General features: G+C 42.8%; 1 protein-coding gene across 2 annotated transcripts in view; it reads right to left on the bottom strand.

The window, feature by feature from the left end:
• The window catches only part of LOC127427123 (retinoic acid receptor alpha-A), a 267,816-nt gene that overhangs the window by 30,829 nt on the left and 216,134 nt on the right, over nt 1-20,853 (bottom strand). For both annotated transcript variants that reach the window (XM_051674514.1, XM_051674515.1), the window contains 2 exons: nt 8,491-8,639; nt 4,363-4,504 (listed from right to left, as the gene is read on the bottom strand). In XM_051674514.1, coding sequence (XP_051530474.1) covers nt 4,363-4,504; nt 8,491-8,639 — 291 coding nt within the window. The remainder of the gene's footprint in view (nt 1-4,362; nt 4,505-8,490; nt 8,640-20,853) is intronic.

Here is a 20,853-nt window from a genome sequence, read left to right as displayed (position 1 = left end):
TCCAGCACATCTCAGATTCTGTATCGTGTTTAATATAATTCTGTACTGGAAATGATGCTAAAATTGCATTTTTAATGTCTTTCAAATAAAATTACAGACTCGTTTGTCTTGCTAATAGGACTGCTGCGATTATACTGTTTCACTATTAACTACGATTAAAAATGTCACGGTTAATTTAACTGCAAGAATTTAGAATCCATGGTTAAAACCATTAAATTCTTTATTTAGACGTAGCAAAAATAATATATACAGTACATAATGTATAAATATACAATATAAAATAGTTATTCATAAGATTTTGTAAGCCTAAATGAAAAAAACTCTTGTGCCTGTGTGGGTTCTGGAGCTGTTGCTATGGTTACAGATTGTGGCTGCGTGGTGCTTAGCCAGGAGTCGCGGACTGAACGTAAACGTTCAATTCACGTGAAACTGGGGCTTAAACACACAAACTACAAAATGTAATTCGATTAACCAGACTCATATCCACCAAAAATGCGACTTAAATTGGCTGTTAGGGAGCATTTAAATGACTGACTGAATACGACGGATGTAAATTATGCAGACAGAAGTTTAATATTTTAGCTTTGGTGATTTCAAAGTGATGAATTAAAAGATGCCACTTTTTGTAATGTTTAAGCATGCTGACAGATCGCGGTGCATTGCTTGTAGTTACTGTCAGCAAGTAAACTTTGAAAAGTTGCGTCTTTTCATCCTCATTATTTAAAGCATTGCTTATGTACGAATTCATCGCGTTCAACAATAAATGTGAGTATTTAAGTCATTATCAGACTTTAAATTGCCTGCTGTGAGCAATGTTCCCATTATTATCCATAGTCCACAGGTTTATTTGTAAGGTGTTGTGGAAAGCAATTTTATAGAGTTTGTTGCGATTCTTTATGTTGGGGTGTCTGACAGACAACAGATTGCTTTGAACTAGGCTACATGTTGTGCACTCACAATAATCTTGCATTTACACACTTTTAGAGCACTCCGGTTACACTGAAGCAAATCACTGATCTTGGGATGCTCAAAAGCGGTGTCGTGCCCTAGATTGGAGTGTCTCTTATTATATAGCTCCTATTTGTTTTTTGTGTATTTATCAGTATTCTTATTGTAGGCTGCCCTAAGTGTCCACAAATCCATCAGAAATATGTCCACAAAGACGTTTATTTGTTATATGTTATGCATGTTTTGCATCCGTGCTGTTGTATAATAAGAAAAATAGCAAATAATCGTAAAACCGGTTAACCGTGATTTTTTTCTCAGACAGTAATTTCACACCGCGGCATCCCTACTTGCTAATGATAATTTCATAGCTAACAATGATTAATTATTAAGTATTACACACAATTAAATATTTTCACACTCTTTGAATAACTTGTCAGAATTACAGCTTGATTGATAAATAAAAATCTTCTGCTCTCAAGTAACATTTCCCTTGATTTTTCTTTGTTTTGTCTCATATTTCATCTCAAGCATGTTCTTCAATCACACCCCTGAACCCCTGGGACATGAAAAGTGCCTGAAATTGAAGAAACACCTATATACTCAACATACATATTGACTTGTAGTGTTGTCCTGTCACGATACCAAAATTTCAATAGTCTGTACTAATACCAGTGAAATTTCACTATTCTCTATACCAATTTCGATACCACAGCAAAAATTTGCTAATATGGTAATGTGCTATTGAATACACTTCTTTAGACTATTTAAAGTTACATTTCGAAGTAAATAATAAATTAAAAGAACTGCATGTTTCCTTAGTGTTTCTCAATTAAGTATGCATTGCGTAAGTGTTTTTAAGCAGGGCCCAACTGAAATCTGTTTTATTTTTCCCACAAATCCTTTTCTCCTTGAAATGTATTTATTTTTTTCTCCAGAATTCAATGTCTCAGTTAAGTTCATCATCAAAATTGTGTCTCATCAAATTAATTCATTTAACAAGTAAAAAATAAAACAATTACTTTTTAATATATCATTGCATTTTTTAACAAACTTTTATTCAGTACAAAAGCACTCTTGCTTAATTTGCATTATTATTATATTTATTCATTATTTTCTTATATAATTATTATTAATATTACTACAGTGAATATTATATTTAACTATACAGTTGTAATATATTTGTGTTGCAATTTCTTCAATTTCAGGCACCTAGCTTTTATTTAGAATCGTGCTTTTATTTTGACGTGTGGTTTGACGGAAGTGTCCCTTCTTCCTCTGACGGATAAACAATTTGATACATGGCCTAGTGTGATCGTTAAAGGGAAAATGCTGTCATTTAATAATATGTAATACAAGTTCTGCTCTGTAATCTCATAAAATGGGAATGATTCTCAGTGGAGTTTCTAGTGTAGGAGTGGTCTGCTCCATACATTCATTTACATCACAAAGCTCATACAGACAAAGACTGCAGCGTTTCGCAGTTTAATAATCACACTAGGACATATCATGATTTTAATTTGATTAATTGTGAATTTCAGTGTAAAAGCAGTAACAGAGCACTCGCTCAAATAAGCGTGAGCATTTGGAAGCAGTCGTGTGTCAGTCGGATAGCATGCGTGTACCGAATTTAGTCGGTGCTCGATACTACTGGTACTGCAGAAACACTGGTATCGTTACATTTTTTTTATATTTTAGTCCCGACTTGGTACTGAAGTACCAGTACTTTTGACAACACTAGTGACTTGTGATTGGTCTTCTTTTTTACAACCATTTGAAAAGTGAATTGTTATTGGTCTTGTCTTCCTTACATATATTAAAGCTTTTGCATTTGATATGTGCACAGCTGAATGAAAACAACACACGTTACGAGTGTCATAACAAAAGCGGCTAAGCGGCTCTGATGCAGCATTTCATGTACACAGAACCAAAGAATAAAAACAAATGTAAAAGAATACATCACCCAATAATTAAACATTCTGTCATTATTTATTTACCAATAAAGCTAGATAAAATAGTCCAAATGATTTGAATGCTATATTAGAAGTCTGAGGTACAGGCACATATTTAAGTCTATATCCACTTATAATCTTCCTCTCCATGAAGCTGGCGTCTACTTCATGTTCATGTCCAGGATTAAAAAATGAAACTTTTGCCTTTTGTGTTCCATAGAAAAATAACATCATATAACGACACGATGGTGAGAAAAGACAGACAGAATGTTTATATTTCAGTCAATTGTTCCTTTAACACTTTTATTTTGAACTGCTATTTCCTTCAGGAAATGCCAAACTAGTTAAATTATGTAACCGATGCAATAAATCTTCATCATAAGATTGATGAATCGATGCACTTTTAAACCCCTAATGCCCACATATGTCTCTCGTGTGTGTGTGTGTGTGTGTGTGTGTGTGTGTGTGTGTGTGCGTGTGTGTGAGAGAGAGAAAGAGAGATTCTTGACAGGGATAATTTGAGAGGAGAAAATTAAAGGGCTGACAGATCGTCCATCACAAAAATGAAATTCAATGAAAAGATGAAAATGTCAATGTTTCATCCCTTTGCTCGCTTGCACTCTACTCCTCTCTCACAATCTCTCTATTTCTCCTCCTCCTCAGCAGCGAGTGAGATAAGTCTAATGCATCTGCGGCAGAGAACCCTGTGTCATGCTAAAAATCAATGCATGTGTGTGTTTTATCACAGATGTTTTTTGCGTTACAATATTCACCAGAAGTGAAGTGTGAAAGTGGCACCGTGCATCATCTTGAAAATGTACTGCGAGTCAAGAGGTGTGAATGCATTTCAAATTACATTAATGGAAGTTATTGTGTTATTGTGACTGATCTGATGGGTCATCTGTGTGAAGGTGGTCATGATGCCCACTAGGTGTGTGTGTGTGTGTGTGTGTGTGTGTGTGTGTGTGTGTGTTGCCATGGCGACCTGTGAGGTGACCTTAGATCTGTGAGATTTGTGCATCAAGTGAAGCTCAGAACACACAATCGCTGACACAAATAATTGTTGAGAACATGTCCAAGTCATATTTCAGACCAAAAACATACGTGTTTTCCACATTTTCCTACAATTACTGTAATTCAAAAATCGCATTCTCATTACTGCAAAGATTTGTTTTGTTTTTTTAATACTGGGGTCAAATGTGATCTGGACATTTTTTCATGACATTCACCCTGATATACAGTATTTACACACACACACACACACACACAGATTAGATTTGACATGGCATTTGAACATTTCCTCTCTCTCGGTTTATATTCTATGAAGCACAACACACACACACACTAATAAACACACTGTTTGTGTCTCTCTCACGAGTGTGTTCGGTGTTAGTCTCTGACCACAAACACACTCAACAATTTCCACAACCTGCATGTGTGTGTGTGTTTTTGAAGCATGGCTCACATTCTTTGGACATTCCCACTTCCAGACACTTCTGCAGGCGGCAGTACTGACAGCGGTTGCGGGTCACTTTGTTGATGATGCAGTTCTTCTCTCTGTGGCACGTGTACACCATGTTCTTCTGAATACTTCTCCTGAAGAAACCCTAAACACACACCGAACACACAATCAGGACAGTTTGACCATTTCTAAAGAGAAGAAAAGCAGGTTCATTGAGTGTGTTTTCTGCAGTTCAACATCCATCAGCCTCATTCAGATCGATTGATTTCTGTGAAAAGGTCAACAATCTGTCAGACACTGAGAGCAGAAAGAAGAACACGAGAGTGTGAAGAGATGAGGAATCCAACAATGGACTGAAAGGCTTGAGTCTGCTAAAGGAAGACTATGGCATTGTGATGTATGCTCCAAAAAACCATGCTAATATCACTGTACTCTTCTATACTTCTTTGTTAGTGTGTGTGTGTGTGTGAGTGGCATGGTCCTCGTCACAGCTAACAATGCTTGTCTTGTGTGGGAGTAATATACCATCAGTAATCTACTTTCCTTGCCTCAGGACACAACAAACAAACTCTTGGAGATTCTGTACATGATTGAGCTGAAAGTTTCTCTACAGAGAACAATGTTCAATGCTTTACTGGATATTAGCTTTGGTTTTTGTTGCACACATGATGTTTAACATGTTATCTCTATGAGTCAAGTTTGTGCAGTGGCAGGCCGTGCATTTAAAGTCTAGGCCTTCAGTGTGATTCATGCCATTAAGAAAACACAGTTTCACAATGAATAAGACACCCTGTGACTTTGGGCATCATACATTTGGCACAGCTAACTAGTAATACCAATTGACATTTTAAAAACACGTCCACGCATGAAAGCCAGAACTTGAAAGGACACTTAATGCTCAAGCAAGCCTAATTTTAACTGCAGCATGACTGTTTGTGAAATGAACGTCTCCCGAACAGACATTCAAAAATCATAATTTTTCATATGAACCTACCAAGGAGGTCTATAATACCTGGAAAAGTCTATCTAATAATATTTGCGATTTAAATATTGCTTGCAATAAATTTCTTTTCGTCAGGGTACACGGTTATGCTGCGTTCCATTCGAGTCGGATGAGGGATATTCCTACTTTATATCTCCGACCATAAATGCATTCCATTCCCCGATATTCGGAAGATGACGTTTAAGGAAACAAAGATGCAACGCTCCTGTTAACTTAGCAGTGGTTTGACTCTCATTAGAGATGTCTCCTAGCAACCCAACTGATAAACAATGCTGCAGCGCTAGCATTTGTGCTTCAGGTGTACCATTATCAAAAGAGATTATAATTTACCATGTTTTATACACCTGTTTCTGCAGACGTTTGTTGAACAAGCTTTAATATCACGTAATGTAGAAACGAACTCATTTATCGATATTACTTAATAGTGAATGTTTATCACTTTGTATATCTCCCTGAGTGTCGACATGTTTGTGTGACATCATGCCCCTGCATCTCGGCGAAACTGGAGTTGAGAATTTCTGCATGAGCCTACAAGTCGTAATTTTGACAAAGATGCATTCCATTGCACTTTTCCTAATAGGAAGTTGGAAAATCCGACCTTCCGAGTTGAATGGAACGCAGCACTACTTTTCAAAACTTGATCCGACACTGAATGCTCCAGCAGCCTAAATTACATTTAGAAAACTCCTGATGTTGCTATAACAATGCAAAAAGCACTTACCAATTTGCTTGAAGTGAAAATCAGTCCTCCTTTCCTGTTTAATAAATTAAGCAATCACACGGTCATGCAGAACATCTCATGTTTTTAAATCCATAAGGATCTCTTTCTCAATGGCAATAACAGCAGTGATGACAGCCGACTCGTCAGACAGCTTGATCTTATGCTTATCGCTCTTGAATTACGTACATCACTTAAAGCATGATTGCATCACTCAAGGCCAGCTAGAAGGCCTCGACTGGGACATATCCTAAAGATCACACCCACCAAGAACAAATAAATCAATCTAATTGGCTGATGAATCTGACAATCTGACATTAGATGCACATTCATTTGCACTGTTGAGGGATTCTGTAGAAATTCTGAAGGCCTGAGGGGGTGGAGCTCAGACTCACGTGCTGCTTTGGCTAACGAGCTCGGCTTCGGGCATGCGATTTGTGAAACAATTGTCACTCTTTGCTTGTAAGCATCAGGGAATAAATTCGACTGGATAAACTTTTAGTTTTTCTCTATTTGTTTGTAGATTAATTAAGAGTGGAAAGCGATTAAAAATACATAGGCAAAAAGGTGACCGAGTATGATGAGAATTCACCACTGAGTTTGAGAGAAGCAACTTTGAAATCTAGCCACGAACAAACTACTCATGATTGAAACTTTTCATGTGGTAAAGTAATAGTGAGCTGCACTACAAGTTAAAGGAATATTTTGAAAATGTACTTTGCCAAGCTACAAGATACTCATTATTTAGAGCAGTAAAGTTAAAATAGTAGTTACAGGTTAACATTAACTAAATTAAAGCATGCTAGCAACATGCTAAAACAGATCATGGTTAGTTAGAAAATCAGTATTTTTGCATGGCCCCTGGTGTTAAACACGTGAGAGAGTTCCAGCGTGTCAGCAAGAGAAACGGGCTCAGTTTCAGTCTCTCTCGCGCCTCACAGAAGCATCTATTACTGCTTGGGCTGTCATGATTCTGAAATTTGGATGACAATTAACTGTCAAACAAATAACTGATTATGATAATTGTCTGTTTTAGGGCTTTCACGATTAACAGTCATATAAATAGTCATATTTCATATTTAACATTTAAATATGTCTCTCGTTTTGGTCAACTTTACTTTTGGTTAGTTTTTCATTCACCCTGTTGTTTTGAAACTCCTGTGTTTTATATTAGCCTGTACATATATATATATATTTTTATAAAGAAATTATATATATATATCATATTATGCAAAAGTAAAATATTTCTTTCCTAATTTCTTCACTTTCACACGCTATTTTAATGCTCTGTGACACAAACGCGCCGTTGACGACATTTAGCCTACAGTATATATTCGCTTAAAATTCCCTTAATTGGGTATTAAATGTGATTGTAATTAGAAGTTCACAATAATCGCAGTTATCTCAAATAACCGCGATCAGACAGTTATTTAATAACCACGACAGGCCTAATGACTGCACTAAGAAACGCCGCTCTGAGTTTGCGTCTTTATTGAACTGTTGGACATGACGTGAATACAGAAATAGTTGAATAAAAATATCGATACAGAGATCTAAAGTATCAATACAAAATTGTGAGGAAAAGTATCACGAAATATTGATATTTGATAATATTGGCACAGCCCTACTAGCAATATGCTAACAACACCTAGCTAAGTGCTAAAACATGCTAGAAACATACTAGCAACATGCTAACACATGCTAGCAACACCTTGCTAAGTGCTAAAACATGCTAACAACACCTAGCTAAGAGCTAAAACATATTAGCAATGTCAAGCTAAGTGTTAAAACATGCTAACACACCTAGTGAAGTGCAAAAACATACTAGCAACGCCTAGCTAAGTGCTAAAACATGCTAACAACATGTTAAAACTTTTAGATTTTTACACGAGGCTTTTTCAAGTCAACCTCAAAGTTTCAGAACAGTATTTATCTGGCACATAAACAATGATGATCTCAATTAATGTGAAAATCAAATTTATACACATACAATTACTTAATTAAAAACCCAGAATCAAAACAATGATTAATTATCCTATTTAGCTAAATTTGTATTTTGCTACAAAGAAGACAATGTACAGTGCTGTGCAGGGCCTTATGGGAACAGTATTGAGTGACAATTCAAATGAATCACTCATTAAATAAATTTTGAACAAACCAATTTGCTGAACTGAATTGGACTTTTCAGGACATCTAGGAGAGTGTGTTTGATTACTGTGTTAGCGTGAGCTAAACAATGTGTATATAACAGGGTTTTGTCATGCTACAGCACTACTTGTTGAAAAAAAAAAACATTTTTATTGGAAAAACAGGTTCTGAGAATAGCACTGAAAAGTCATGTTAAAGTTAGTTATTCCCCACCACATGCTGTGTTTGTGTGTGTGTGTGTGTGTGTGTGTGTGTGTGTCACCTTGCAGCCTTCGCAGGCACTGACACCATAGTGGTACCCTGAAGACCTGTCCTGACACACGAAACAGGGCTTATAGATGCGAGGAGGAGGGGGCGGTGAGGGTGGGCTGGGGACAATCTCCTCTGAACTCGTACTCTGTGTCTCGATCGCTGTGAAAAACAGAGAGAGTTTCCATGATGGAAAAGAAAGTCAAATTCTTCTATTAACATATTGTACATTCTCTGTCTGAGCAATTATAACTTTCATGGGACAATATGTTGGCCTTTAATATAATATATGTTACATATAAAACAGAGAACAGCCATCACTTTTTTGAATTTAAGTGGCATTTTTTCCTTGATGACTTTTATTTCTGACCCTGTTCATGATATTTTTTTCCAAATACACTGAGGTATGGTTGACAATGTCCTTAAAATCAAAAGTTCTTTTGAAAATGGTAATAGTTTCTCAAAACCATTTGAATCTGAATACAAACATAACATTTCTAAGAACTTGGCAGAAGCATTAAAACTAGATTTTAAAGCATTTTTTCATTTTCCTCTTAGACGCTCCTATTTGTCATTGACCCTTGTACGTTAAACAGTAATAATTACTCATTAGTATTTCAACATTCATCAAAAATTCCTGAATAAAGACTCAAGCCTGGAACCAAACTATCATGTCCTGAGATAAATCACAACATTGCAAACTTTAATTTGAAGCAGAAACATATTTGAAAAAAGACAAATGGTGCTTTTCATTTCCTAAATTGTGCATCCTTGTTTCCTCGCTCCTCCATCCTCGAGCCCGTGACCCGGAAACCGATCGAAGTCCGCCATCATGAAGGACGTATCAATTCTCTAAATGCACCGTGAGGAGGTGAGGATCGAGGATGGAGGAAGCTTATCACAATCGCTTGAGCAAAGAAACACCAGAGCATCCTATGCGGAAGACTTTTTGATCGAGGCACCTGACGCACAGTTTTAATTCATGTTTCACCTTTGCGGTTTAAAAAAAACATAATTGTTGCATACTTCAACAGTGCATCTTGAATTATTTGGATTATTATGAATATTTAAATAAATAAAGTTTCAATAACATAACAGCAAGCACGGCGAGGTTCTGCAGCTGCGCAAAAAATGCGAGAGCAGGACATTTCATTTTACAAACGCGTCTTGCTTCGAATCCTGTCTTCGTTTCCTTTCCTTCCATCCTTTCCTCGTTTCCTAAGAGGGTGGAGTTAGGAAGCGAGGAAAGGAAGCAAGGAAAGGAAATGAGGATGCACAATTCCAGAAATGAGAAGCAACCAAAGATTCAAGACTGTGTACTTAAATTCTTAAATGAGGCAATAAACTACAATCCCATGAAGCATTGCAAATATTCGAAATAATCGACACCATCGAATATCCACAGTTTTCCTGAGCAGCAAGTCTTCCAGACGGAGAACAACAATAATTTTATGTGTTAGCTTAAGTAAAAATAAGTTAACCCTCCTGCTGTCTTAAGAAACTGCATCCTCCTTAGGAAACGATCACTGAGAAAGGTTCATGTGCATGTGTATGAGAGCTAGAGAGCAGTATAGGGCTAAAATCTGAAATATTTAGGTTAAATTTGTATCATAGATGTACATAAACTCTTTACAGCTGTATAATATTGTGTGATTCCCCCCCCCCCCCAACTAGTTAAGTGCAAACAACGCCCTGCAGTTATGACAAAACCATCAGGAACGTTTTCATTGCTCATCTCAATCATGCAGTCAGCTGTGAACAGTTCAGACTTCACAAAGATTGTGAACGGATCCCTTGCCAACAAACGGTATGATATTCCTGCTGGTAGTTTTCAATAACATTTTATTGTCAGAATCACCTGTTGGTTTTTGAAGAATTCAATTGGAGGTTGTTGATTTTTTTCCCCAACTTCATCGTATTAAGTCCATGTTATGAATTGTAGGCCAGGACTGCATGTTATAAAGTCATATTGTTTGCAAGGCTTTATTAAAGAATGAGTTAAGGAATTGAAAAGAATGTTTTTTTTTTTTTCTTTTTTGATAAACATTTTTGTGTTGGCAGAGTTTTTTCATGCATAAGTTTCTCAGTGTTAAGCCCCTCTTTTCAGTTTTTTTTTTTTTTTTGGTATAGGCTTAAAGTTGTATTTGGACACTGGTTAACAACAGCAAGTACACAGGAACAAACATGTCATTATGCTTGTTTTTATAATTTGTAAATTGTATGTAATGTTTCATTTTGTATACCCATTTGTGTAACCCTGGCATTTTTGTATTTTTTGTATTTAAAAAAAAAAAAAAAAAAACGTCATGGTTACTTGTGTAACCTCCGTTCCCTGATGGAGGGAACGAGACGGTGTGTCGATGTAGTGACACTAGGGGTCACTCTTGGGAGTCTGAGACACCTTTGGTCTTTGATAAAAGGCCAATGAAAACTGGCGAGTGGTATTTGCATAACACTCCCCTGGACATACGTGTATAAAAGGAGCTGGTATGCAACCACTCATTCAGGTTTTATGCTGAGGAGCCGATATAAGGTCCGGCCATTTCAGCGGGTAGTTCAGCATTGTGGCAGGAGGGACACAACGTCTCGTTCCCTCCATCAGGGAACGGAGGTTACACAAGTAACCATGACGTTCCCTATCTGTCACTCACTCGACGTTGTGTCGATGTAGTGACACTAGGGGTCCCTATACGAAATGCCACAATTGGCTGAACTGTTTATGTGAACTGGATGTGTGTGGTGGGTAGACTACTGTGTGCCTCATAGCCAGCACACCAGGTTGACACGTAACCTCCCCCAACATAGTTATGAGTGTCGAACGGCCCTTTGGGGACAAGTCAACTACTTGAGATAGAGACAGGCTTAACCCAGTCATGGCCTCTTTCCCCTTCTCTTTTTCCACTCCCTAAAAAAGAAGGGGGATTATTTGACTGGGCCACCAGGTCTAGTCGGGGGGTGTCCCTCCCAAGGGGAAGGCACCGTGGAGACTTCACCTCGCCCAAAGAGAGGGGTGGATATTTAAGTGGAAGAATAAGTCACATGGTCTTTCCATCCATGTGGAGAGTCTTCAAGGTAGATCCTACCCAACGGGGGAGGAGTTACTACAAACATAGAGACTGGGGTAGAGGGGCTCTGCCCAAGGAAGACGCAGTTTGCCAACAGGGAAACGAATTTGCGGAAGATATATATCGCATGGGGTTAGCCTTACAGGGAACCGCCACATGCAGAGCACCTACCCCAGAACAGGAACTTAGTTAGCACGTGTACTGGGCCGGCAGTGAGTCTCTCCGAAAACTCGACTGCCACAGGGCTCGGAGGAAGTCAACCAGGGAACAAAGTTTGTGAACACTACTGGGAAATAATGGCACATGTATTCAGCTCAAAAGGAGGTGGAAGGTGCTATGTGCAAGCGATACACCCGGCCGGCTATCCCGGGCTTATCCGCTTGTATTGTGTGCCACTACCTGGGAGGAAACCGGTTCCACCTGGAGGTTGTAGAACCATGCAAAGGTGTTGGGTTTCCAGCCAGCTGCTCTGCAAATGTCTGTTAGAGAGGCACCCCTGGCCAGGACCCAGGAAGCCGCTACACCCCTGGTAGAATGGGCTCGTAGCCCTACCGGGGGCGGCATGTCCTGGGCGTGATATGCCATAGTTATGGCGTCAATGAGTCAGTGGGCGATCCTCTGCTTGGAGAGAGCGCTTCCTTTCCGCTGTGCACCAAAGCAGACAAAGAGCTGCTCAGAGACTCTAAAGCTCTGCGTGTGATCCAAATAGATGCGTAAAGCACGCACTGGACATAGCAACGACAGGGCTGGGTCTGCCTCCTCCTGGGCAGCACTTGCAGGTTCACCACCTGGTCCCTAAAAGGGGTGGTGGGAACCTTGGGCACATAGCCTGGTCGGGGTCTCAGGATCACGTGAGAGTAACCCGGACCGAACTCCAGGCACATTTTGCTGACAGAGAATGCTTGCAGGTCTCCTACCCTCTTGATGGAAGTGAGCGCAGTCAGGAGGGCAGTCTTCAAGGAGAGTGCCTTAAGCTCGACTGACTGCAAAGGCTCAAAGGGGGCTCTCTGTAGACCCTGAAGAACTACAGAGAGGTCCCATGAGGGAACAAGGCACGGTCTGGAGGGATTCAGCCTCCTGGCGCCTCTTAGGAACCTGATGATCAGGTCATGCTTCCCTAAGGACTTACCGTCAACTGTGTTGTGGTGTGCTGCTATGGCGACAACGTACACCTTCAAGGTGGAGGGGGACAGCCTCCCTTCCAACCTCTGCTGCAGGAAGGAAAGCACCGATCCGACTGCGCATCTCTGGGGGTCTTCCCGTCAGGAAGAACACCACTTAGCGAATAAATGCCACTTAAAGGCATACAGGTGCCTCGTAGAGGGGGCCCTAGCCTGAGTGATCATGGTGGTAGACCACTTAGGTCTTCCGCGTCCCATCCAGGGGCCAGACGTGGAGATTCCAGAGGTCTGGTCGCGGGTGCCAGAGGGTGCCCTGTCCCTGAGAAAGAAGGTCCATCCTCAGGGGAATTTGCAGGGGGGGGGGGCTGTTGCGAGGAGCGTGAGGTCCGAGAACCACATCTGGGTGGGCCAGTAGGGTGCTACCAGGATGACCTGCTCCTCGTCCTCCCTGACCTTGCACAGGGTCTGTGCAAGTAGGCTCACTGGGGGAAACACATATTTGCGCAGGCCAGGGGGCCAGCTGTGTGCCAGCACATCTATGCCGAGGGGAGCCTCAGTGAGGGCGTACCAGAGCGGGCAGTGGGAGGATTCTTGGGAGGCGAACAGATGCACCTGTGCCTGTCCGAATCGACTCCAAATCAGCTGGACCACCTGAGGGTGGAGTCTCCATTCTCCCCTGAGGGTAACCTGCCGTGACAGCGCGTCCGCTGTAGTGTTGAGGCTGCCCGGTATGCAAGTGGCTCGCAGCGACTTGAAGTGCTGCTGAATCCAGAGGAGGAGACGGTGGGCGAGTTGTGACACAATGAGAACGCAGACCACCTTGGCGGTTGACATATGCTACCATTGCCGTGTTGTCTGTCCGAACTAACACGTGCTTGCCCTGGATCAATGGCCGAAACCTCCGCAGGGTAAGCAGAATTGCCAACAACTCGAGGCAGTTGATGTGCCAATGCAGTCGCGGGCCCGTCCACAGGCCGGCGGCTGCGTGCCCATTGCAAACACCGCCCCAGCCCGTTTTGGAGGCATCTGTCGTAACCACAATGCACCTGGAGACCAGTTCTAGAGGAACACCTGCCCATAGAAAGGAGAGGTCGATCCAAGGGCTGAAAAGATTGTGACAGACCGGCGTGATGACCATGCGATGTGTCCCGTGGCGCCATGCCCATCTCGGGACTCGAGTCTGAAGCCAGTGTTGAAGTGGTCTCATATGCATCAACCCGAGTGGGGTGGCTACCGCCGAGGATACCATATGCCCCAGTAACCTCTGAAAAAGTTTCAGTGGAACCACTGTTTTCTGTTTGAACGCCTTCAAACAGGCTAGCACCGACTGGGCGCGCTCGTTCGTAAGGCGCGCCGTCAAAGAGGCTGAATCCAGCTCCAAACCGAGGAAAGAGATGCTCTGAACCGGGAGGAGCTTGCTCTTTTCCCATTTGACCCTAAGCCCTATTCGGCTGAGGTGTGAGAGCACCAAGTCCCTGTGTGCGCACAACATGTCTCAAGAGTGAGCTAGGATTAGCCAGTTGTCGAGATAGTTGAGAATGCGAATGCCCACCTCCCTTAACGGGGCAAGGGCAGCCTCTGCGACCTTCGTGAAGACGCGAGGAGACAGGGACAGGCCGAAAGGGAGGACTTTGTACTGATACGCCTGACCCTCGAATGCAAACCGCAGGAAGGGTCTGTGTCGAGGAAGGATCTAGACGTGGAAGTACGTGTCCTTCAGGTCTACCAACGCGAACCAATCTTGATGCCGGACGCTCGCCAAAATGCGTTTTTGCGTCAGCATCTTAAACGGGATTCTGTGTAAGGCCCAGTTCAGTACTCGTAGGTCCAAGATTGGCCGCAACCCACCGCCTTTTTTCGGTATGATGAAGTAGGGGCTGTAAAACCCCTTCCTCGGCTCGAGGGACAGGTTCTATCATGCCCTTCCGTAGGAGGGTAGCGATCTCCGCACGCAAGGTAGCAGCGTTTTCGTTCTTGACCAAGGTGGGCACCTGGTGAACCGAATCGCGTAGCCGAGTCGGACGGTCCGGATCAGCCATTACGATGGATTGGAAAGCGCAAGCCATGCATCCAAGTTCCGCGCAAGGGGGACCAAGGGGACAACGTCATCGGATGTACCGGCAGGTGGGGCCTCGCGGCGGGGTGGAGCTCGAGGTGCCACACCACGTCGTGGCCGTGCTGAGTCTAGGGACATTGAAGCACTTACTGGCTCCTTGTGACCACCCCCGGAACAGCCTGGGACGGGGGAGGAAGAGGCCTGTCCTCGTAACCCGTGGAGACTCCCACATAGGGGGCAGCTGTGTGCAACAGCTGGGCACTCAGGGGCGGAAAGACCACCGCTGGAGTGCCAATCCTGCAAGAAAAAACCTGTGGACGGTAGTCGTGATGACGACCGTGCACACCGGGTATGTGACCTAGGGAGGAAGGAAACCGCTCTTTTGTTGAACTGTTGGGTACCAGCCACTTGGGCACGCGGTGAAATCAAACAAAAAGGCAACAAAAGATTTTCCACCCGGCCCTCCACCGGGGGATGGAGTGGTCTTCTTACCAGCTCCAGGTGAGTGAGTTCCTTCGTCCTTGGGTCACCCATCTCAGGGGCGCTTTGACAACCTCCGTGGGTTCTTAGGAGCCAACTGTGAGACGGGTGGCGTCTGCTTCCTGCGGTGGGCTCCACGCCAGGGCCGGGCTGAAGGGGCGGGCTGCGGCGGAGCCGGTGCAGTCACCGCTGGGGGACGCCCTTGGCGACGAGCAGATGGGGTGCCGGATAACCTCTGTCTGCTGCTTCACCGCTGAGAACTGCTGGGCAAAGTCCTTCATGGTGTCGCCGAATAGGCCAGCCTGGGATATGGGGGCAGCAAGAAACCGTGTCTTTTCGGCCTCACATATCTCGACCAGGTTGAGCCAAAGTTGCCGCTCCTGGACCACTAATGTGGCCATTGTCCACCCGAGAGACCGCGCCGTGACCTTTGTCGGTCGGAGAGCGAGGTCGGTCGCTGAGTGCAGTTCCTGCATCAAATCTGGGGCGGAACTACCCTTGTGCAGTTCTTTCAACGCCTTGGCTTGGTGGACCTGCAGGAGAGCCATGGCGTGCAGGGCAGAGGCGGCTTGTCCAGCAGCGCTGTAGGCTTTAGCTGTCAGGGATGACGTAAGCCTACAGGGCTTGGATGGGAGCTTAGGGCGTCTGCGCCAGGTGGCGGCGCTCTGCGGGCATAGGTGCATCGCGAGCGCCTTATCCACCGGGGGAATCGCCGTATAGCCCCTGGCCGCCCCGCCATCGAGGGTAGTGAGAGTGGGGGAACTGCGGAATTGGGGCCGGGCAGTAAAAGGTGCCTCCCACAATTTCGTCAACTCCTCGTGCACTTCCGGGAAGAATGGCACTGGAGTGAGGCGTGGCTGCTTTGAGCGGTGCCACGAGCCCAGGAACCAATCATCAAGCCACGAGGGTTCAGGGGAGAGTAGAGGGTTCCACTCTAACCCGACGCTCGCGGCCGCCCTGGAAAGCATGTCCGTCATTTCGGCATCAGCCTGTGACTGGGTAATCGTCCCCGAGGGGGGGAGCCCAGCTGAGGCTTCTGCATCCGACTGGACAAGCCCGCTCTCCGATGCTGCACTCGAGCTCATCATCTTCAGGACCGCAGTCAGACCATGACCGCAATGTTGCCATGGTCATGTTCTCGCAATGAGAACATGAACCATCCACAAACACTGCCTCCGTGTGGGTCGTGCCCAGACATGAAAGACAGCGATCATGACCATCCGAAGTTGAGAGATAATGACCGCAACCAGGAATAACACACAATCGGAAAGGCATCTTTAAAAAGACGCGTCTTTAAAAAGACATTCCGTGTGTGCCGCTCTTTTAGAGAAATATACTCTTTCAGAGGAAAAAGCTCTTTCAGAAAATATACTCTCTTTGTTTTCTGCTGAAGCGCCCAGGGGCTTTCTCTGCAGTGCACCAGTGCAGAGGAGGGAGTAGCCGCTGAAATGCGCCGTCAGATCCAGCAGAGGTGAATGAACAGTAGAATTCAGCTCAATGAGAAAATCTGAATGAGTGGTTGCATACCAGCTCCTTTTATACCTGTATGTCCAGGGGAGTGGCATGCAAATACCACTCGCCAATTTTCATTGGCCTTTTATCAAAGAGCAGAGGTGTCTCGGGCTCCCAAGAGTGACCCCTAGTGTCACTACATCGAGACAACGTCGAGTGAGTGACAGATAGGGAACACTTGTCATTGTGTTGTGTGGCCAATCAGCACTGTGATTGAGATGACCAATGAAAACGTTCCTGAGGGTTTAGTCATGACTGCGGGGCGTGGTTTGTGCTTAAAGGGATAGTTCACCCAAAAATGAAAATTCTCTCATTATTTACTCACCGCTGAACTCAAATGAAGATTTTCAGAAGAATTTCTCAGCTCCTTTGGTCGATGAGGGTGAGTAAATGTTGAGAGAATTTACATTTTTGGGTGAACTAATTCTAAAGTGGTTTGGGGAAAAAAATTACATGTCTATCATCCAGAAAGTGCAAAGGTGACCTGTTAAAGGGGTCATGACTTGAGGAATCAAATTTTCCTTGATCTTTTGACATATAAGAGGTCATTGTACTATAAAAACATACTGTAAGTTTCAGAACTGAAAACTTCCTCCTTAATAGAAAAGAGCATTTATTCAAACCAGGCTGCTGAAACAGCCCGTTTGGAATTTGTGGAACTTGTGACGTCACAAGAACCAAACACATCTGCATATGACAGCCTCTTCATCAGGACATCAATGCCTATTTTTCATCATTTCACCCTTGGCCCCACTCACTGGTGCTCACAGTCAGTCACAGGTGACGAGGAGAGACATGGAACACGGAAAATGTGAGATGTCGCTCCGGTGAAGACCAGCGTCTCTCATATGGCACTTTTCCACTGCATGTTACGGTTCGACTCAACCCTGCTCGCTTTACTTTTCTGAGCTTGCTTTTCCACTGCAGTTTAGTGCTTTTTCGTTTCGCGTCGTTTTGTTCGCTGCTAACGAGAGGAACACCTGCACCTTGTTTATTGACCACGGCGTGGTTTTGCGAACAGCCATCTCTTTTTACAATTTGAAAGCAAATCCAGTGACTCTGGTAGTGACAATTCTCTCTGAATAATCAGTAATCTGCAGGGTTTTGACGTCACATTTAGTATCGGCTCGGCTCACTTGAAACCTCGACCGAGGTGGTACTAAAAAAATTCAGGTACCAGGTACTATCCACAGTGGAAAACCCCCAAAAAGCGAGCAGAGTCAAGTCAAGCTGTACCGTGCAGTGGAAAAGCCCCAATAGACTGTATTACATTTACTTATTCAGAACATTTCAACGTGGATTGTATGTGTTTATGGCTCATATTAGTGTGGACTGCTTATGAACCAGTCACAATCTGATTCAAGCTTTGCAAAGGAACTGAAAATGCGGCAGTTAAACACTACCGGACTCGTGAAAACACAGTTTAATTCAAGAATGTTTTAAATGTCATGACTGTTTGATAGTTGCTTTGCTTGAGTGAACATTTTTATACTTTCAGATGAAATGTGTTGGGTGTACGATATGTTAACCCTGAAATTTAGTTTTATAAATTATAATGTAATGTTTATTCATTCTCTTCCGATTGAGTTTCAAATATGGCTGTATTTTAGGGACTGCATGATGCTAGCCAATCAGAACAGTGGGCGTTTATGTTAAAGTCTTAAAAGGCCAGATAGCTTAAAACCAAACGTTTCAGACAGCGGGTCAGAGACAGGGTGGAAAATCATCATATCTTATTAAATTATGACTGTTTTGGTGCAAAAAAAAACAAAAAAAAAACTTTAGTGACATTATAAGTGGACTTCAGGGAAGATAATACAATTATAAAAAAAGAGAATGCCATGAACCCTTTATGACAATGGAAGGAACAATTTATTTAAAATTGTTATTTCTCGGGGGCCTGGGTAACTCAGCGAGTATTGACGCTGACTACCACCCCTGAAGTCATGAGTTCGAATCCAGGGCATGCTGAGTGACTCCAGCCAGGTCTCCTAAGCAACCAAATTGGCCCGGTTGCTAGGGAGGGTAGAGTCACATGGGGTAACCTCCTCATGGTCGCGTTTAGTGGTTCTCGCTGTCAATGGGGCACGTGGTAAGTTGTGCGTGGATCGCGGAGAGTGGCAAGAGCCTCCACATGCGGAGTCTCCGCGGTGTCATGCACAACGAGTCACATGATGAGATGCGTGGATTGACGGTCTCAGAAGGGAGGCAACTTCTGTAACCGTGCCACCATGAGGACCTACTAAGTAGTGGGAATTGGGCATTCCAAATTGGGAGAAAAGGGGATAAAAAAAAAATATATATATATACAGTACTGTGCAAAAGTCTTAGGCACATAAGATGTTTCACAAAAGCATTTGTCTTAAGATGGTTATTTATATCTTCATCTTTAGTGTGTCAATAGGAAATATAAATGTTCCCAAACATTACTTTTGCAAATAGAAAAGATTAGAATAGAAGAACAGGGAGCCCTGCAACAGATGTCATGGCCCCCACTAAGCCCTCCACTGAACTTCGTGTCAGTCTGAGATTACATAAAGAGACAGAAGCAATTGAGACAGCCTAAATAGAAGAACTGTGGCGAATTCTCCAAGAAGATGGAACATCCTATCTGCCAACAACCAAGAAAAACTGTGTCCAGGTGTACCTAGGAGAATTGGTGCTGTTTTAAAGGCAAAGCTGGCCACACCAAATATTGATTTAGCTTTTTTATGTTTACTGGACTTTGTATGACATTAAGTGATAAATGAAAACTATTTATGTCATTATCTTTGAAGACATCCTCACTATGCAACATAAAACTTTTGCACAGTACTGTAAATATATTTTTTATTTCTCTTAAACAATTATATACAAAGATTAATTTTTTTTTTATTTAGTTTGTTTTGATAGTCTTGACAAAGTCACAGCGTTTGGTTCCAGTACCAAAAACTATGCAGTATTTATAACGTATTCTTTACCTGTCCTGGGTCAAAAATGACCCTAAGACAATGGTAGGGTTAATGATATCAACATACAGTAAACAATCCCTTCGATCACTTCATGCCATCCAACCACTCCTTAAACTATGATGGGTGAGGCACTGTCAGAAAAGGCTCATCACAACTCTGTAAAGTAGCAGCTCTATGGAGCCACATTTTTGGAAAATGTTTACAAATACACTAAACATCACATTATCCACTAAGAATATACACCGATGTGAGTGAAAACAGGCATCCGTTATAAATCGTGAAACACTTCCGCAATCCGGTAAAAGGTGGATAAAATGACAGCACAGTATTTTAACTTAAATTTATTGATAAGCCTAAACATAATATTCGACTCGATTTCGTCATTTACAGTAATTCATGGGTGAGGGTGGTCGCTGATGAGCTCCAATGCTCAGGCTGTCAAATTTAAATTTGAAATTTGAATACAGTTGTGCTCAAAAGTTTGCATACCCTGGCAGAAATTGTGACATTTTATAATATTATGGTTGTTTCAAGGAGCACAATACTTGTTGACCCCTCTCCAAACATAGTGCTTATGGTTGTGACCATAAAGCTCTATTTTGTTCTCGTCACTCCAAATTACAGTGTGCCAGAAGCTGTGAGGCGTGTCAAGGTGTTGTCAGGCAAATTGTAACCGGGCTTTTTTGTGGCATTGGCGCAGTAAAGGTTTCTTTCTGGCAACTCGATCATGCAGCTCATTTTTATTCAAGTAGCGTCGTACTGTGCTCTTTGAAACAACCACACCGTCTTTTTCCAGAGCAGCCTGTATTTCTCCTGAGGTTACCTGTGGGTTTTTCTTTGTATCCCGAACAATTCTTCTGGCAGTTGTGGCTGAAATCTTTCTTGGTCTACCTGACCTTGGCTTGGTATCAAGAGATCCCCGAATTTTCCACTTCTTAATAAGTGATTGAACAGTACTGACTGGCATTTTCAAGGCTTTGGATATCTTTTTATATCCTTTTCCATCTTTATAAAGTTCCATTACCTTGTTACGCAGGTCTTTTGACAGTTCTTTTCTGCTCCCCATGGCTCAGTATCTAGCCTGCTCAGTGCATCCACGTGAGAGCTAACAAACTCATTGACTATTTATACACAGACACTAATTGCAATTTAAAAAGCCACAGGTGTGGGAATGTAACCTTTAATTGCCAT

Source organism: Myxocyprinus asiaticus, chromosome 36 (genome assembly GCF_019703515.2).
Source record: "Myxocyprinus asiaticus isolate MX2 ecotype Aquarium Trade chromosome 36, UBuf_Myxa_2, whole genome shotgun sequence".
In the NCBI taxonomy this organism is placed as follows: Eukaryota; Metazoa; Chordata; class Actinopteri; order Cypriniformes; family Catostomidae; genus Myxocyprinus; species Myxocyprinus asiaticus.
Note: the sequence above shows the minus strand (reverse complement) of the source record. Positions and strands in the feature narration are given on the sequence as shown.